The 3,029-nt window shown below is 38.3% G+C and overlaps 1 protein-coding gene across 2 annotated transcripts in view; it reads left to right on the forward strand.

Annotated features, from left to right (window-relative positions):
• The window catches only part of LOC119617662 (pollen-specific leucine-rich repeat extensin-like protein 1), a 7,809-nt gene extending 4,891 nt beyond the window's left edge, over positions 1-2,918 (forward strand). For both annotated transcript variants that reach the window (XM_037979432.1, XM_037979433.1), the window contains 2 exons: positions 1,362-1,604; positions 1,715-2,918. In XM_037979432.1, coding sequence (XP_037835360.1) covers positions 1,362-1,604; positions 1,715-1,866 — 395 coding nt within the window. In that variant the 3' untranslated portion in view covers positions 1,867-2,918. The remainder of the gene's footprint in view (positions 1-1,361; positions 1,605-1,714) is intronic.
• Positions 2,919-3,029: the final 111 nt, after the last annotated feature.

Consider the following 3,029-nt stretch of genomic DNA (forward strand, 5'->3'; position numbering starts at 1 on the left):
AATCATCAAAATTAAACGAAATAAACATTTGAAATATATGAGTTTGTATGTAATGTATGAATATAATATACAAGTTTCACTTTTTAAATGGAATTACTGAAATCAATCTACTTTTTCATGATATTCTAATTTTATGACCAGCACCTGTATTTTCTCTACTGTGACCTATATACACCTGTTTCAGGTTGGTTACAGTTGCATGTCTCAAGTTTGAGTTTGCTTGTTGTCAGTTCTGGTTCTTATATCTTTTTTAACTATTTAATGCCGGAAGAACACAGAAAATCATTTTTTAGTACCATTTCGTAAGTCCTCATCTAGACTAGACTAATGTCTAGCCAAATGAGGTCCTGTTGTGTATCGTTTCTCAGGCTTTTAAAACAACTTTCTCAAAAATGGCATACCAATGTGAAAGCGACATTAGCTAATATTAAACCTCTACATTTTTGCCACATCCTAACAAAGTCCGTGTTGTTACGTGAATGTATGTGTGCTGAGCACAGACCGACTGAAATGGACATTGTATATGAGGATGATGATGATGATGATGATGATGATGATGCTCAGGCAGCAAATGTATCAGTTTGCTTGGAGCTGAGTAAACTATTAGACAGAACATCACTTCAACAATCACCAGACTATTCCTTTAAACTTGTCTGAAAATATATAACATTGATTTTAAATTCAATCTAATTCCAATATTTTTTATTGTTCCATTAACAATTATTAGAATTAAAGATTCAAATGTAGAAATATTTGTAAGACAGATAAAACGCAAATATTCAAAGTGTCCATTGTGTTGGCTGGTGTTCAGTCAGTCGCTTTGCTGTCATGTACTTACTTTAACATTAACGCACACAGAAAATTGACTTTCATATGTTCATCTTATTCTCATGATTTCTTTTTGCAGCTCTGTCTGAACCCAGATAGCTGTCTTTCACACTGCCACAGAAGTAGGCCAGATCTGGACCTAAGCCAAAACAAGCTAAGCCAGATGTAATTTCACTCAATATTAAGCATGGGAGAAACTTACCACTGGGCACAGGAATGGAAAACAAGCCTCCTGTCATTGTCATTTTGTGGTTGCTGTTCTTCAAAGTGGCGCTTCAATTCAGCAGATTCATCCAAGTTTATGTGTTACAGCAGTTTCTGTCTGGAATTCAGTTTGAACTTGTTTTATTCGTGTAGTTTTATGGTCGCAGTAAAAACATTGGACAGAGACCACAAAGAAAGCTGAAGACATCAGCCCTTTAGGCACTTTAATAAATATGTGTAAAAAAGCTGCACAAACATTTTTTAACCATGTATAGTACACACACACACACTGGTTTTCATTATTTAATCATTTCTACGCTTTTCTGAAGCAAGGGCAAAGAAGGCAGCGGAAAAAGAGGCCAAAGCAAAGAAGCAGAAGGCACCAAAGCCTACTAAGAAGCCAAAACCACCAAAACCCACCAAGAAACCAAAACCACCAAAGCCAATAAAGAAGCCAAAGGTGCCAAAACCCACAAAAAAAAACAAAACTACAACCACAATGCAGCCGGACATGCAACCGCCTTCTGTGGAGGAAACGGAGAAAGCATGGATTGAGCTTGGCCCCGACACATGTAAGTTCATTTTAGATTTAGAGTTTAAATGAATCTATTTGCACTTGTTTTGTTCTTAATCTGTCTATCTGTTTGGTTTTATGAGATAAAGAGTTAAATCCATTTTTCAGGGGATCAACTTGTGACCCCAAAGCCAGACCTGACCCTAATAGAGCCTGTAGAGCCAGACCTGACTGTAATGGAGCCTGTAGAGCCAGGGCTGACTTTTGAGGAGCCTGTAGAGCCGGGCCTGGGTAAGACTCCAATAAAAGACTTACTGTAACTGGTTTTATAGCTTATTCAATAAAAGGCTCAGCATTGCCTGAAAGAATCCATATCATCTTTCTCCTTGCATGCCAAAGTTTTAAACAAAGATCTTGTGCAATCTGTTACCCATCAGAGTGTGGGTTGTGGATAACTTTCATCGACTAACACACCAAATTGAGCTGTAAAATTGAGTTATGAGTTATAAAACTGAGTTTTAGCCATTTATGTGTTTGCGAAGGTCAACCAGCTGTGGTGTCCATCTTGAATCAGATTGACTCCCCAAAGTCTTGAGTGTTTTTTTGTTCGCCTGATAGGCGTTGCTGCTGGAACTCTGCTTGTTTATAATGTTGGTGGAGGTTTACTCCAAATGAAAGGCTCAGTTAAAGTGCTAAACTCATTATCATCAACTACTGGTTGTGGGTGGGGTCATTTCCAGCCCACAGTGAGGCTCTTCTGGCACACGGGGAGGGGATATTGAGTAGTGGGTGTTCAGATTCATCACAGCTCTGTTTTTCCGAGTAGATTCTGAATTTGAGGCTCACATACAGAAGGCTTATCTTTCTGCTTTCCACAAACATTTTACATACATACAGTACATACATGTTATTGATCCCAATAGAAATTAATCAAATCCACTGCTTCTACAGTAAAAACATAACAGACTAAAACACAACACTAAAACCATAATACTCAGTAACATACAATAGCAGACACCCATCATAAAAGTTGTAAATATTAAAAGGCAGAAAAGCTACAAAGATCATAAAAAGCCAGTGAAAAGTGTCATAAGGGGGGGGAGACTGAGGCGAACCCAGAGCGCAGACTCATGTTTTTAAAATAAAACTAATTTATTAAAGTAAAATATAACCAAAACAAAAGGCTGACGTGGCAGCAGAAACTAACAATAACAAAATCCAGAACCAAGGCAAGGCAATGAACAAAGAGACAACAAGCATGACAAAACGGAATGACCCAGTGATAAGTGACAAAACAGAGACCGGTTATAAAGACAGAGGGAAGATGATTATGGGATGCAGCTGTGGACTGAACGAGGAGCAGGTGAGGTGGGCGTGGCAGGCATGGGTGGAAAAATACTGGGGAGGTGAATGGTGACGAGGCATGAAATCCAAAACAGCATGAACAAGAAACAAACAAAGAACCAAAACCCAAAAACACTTA

The sequence above is a fragment of the Kryptolebias marmoratus genome, linkage group LG14, assembly GCF_001649575.2.
Source record: "Kryptolebias marmoratus isolate JLee-2015 linkage group LG14, ASM164957v2, whole genome shotgun sequence".
Lineage (NCBI taxonomy): Eukaryota > Metazoa > Chordata > Actinopteri > Cyprinodontiformes > Rivulidae > Kryptolebias > Kryptolebias marmoratus.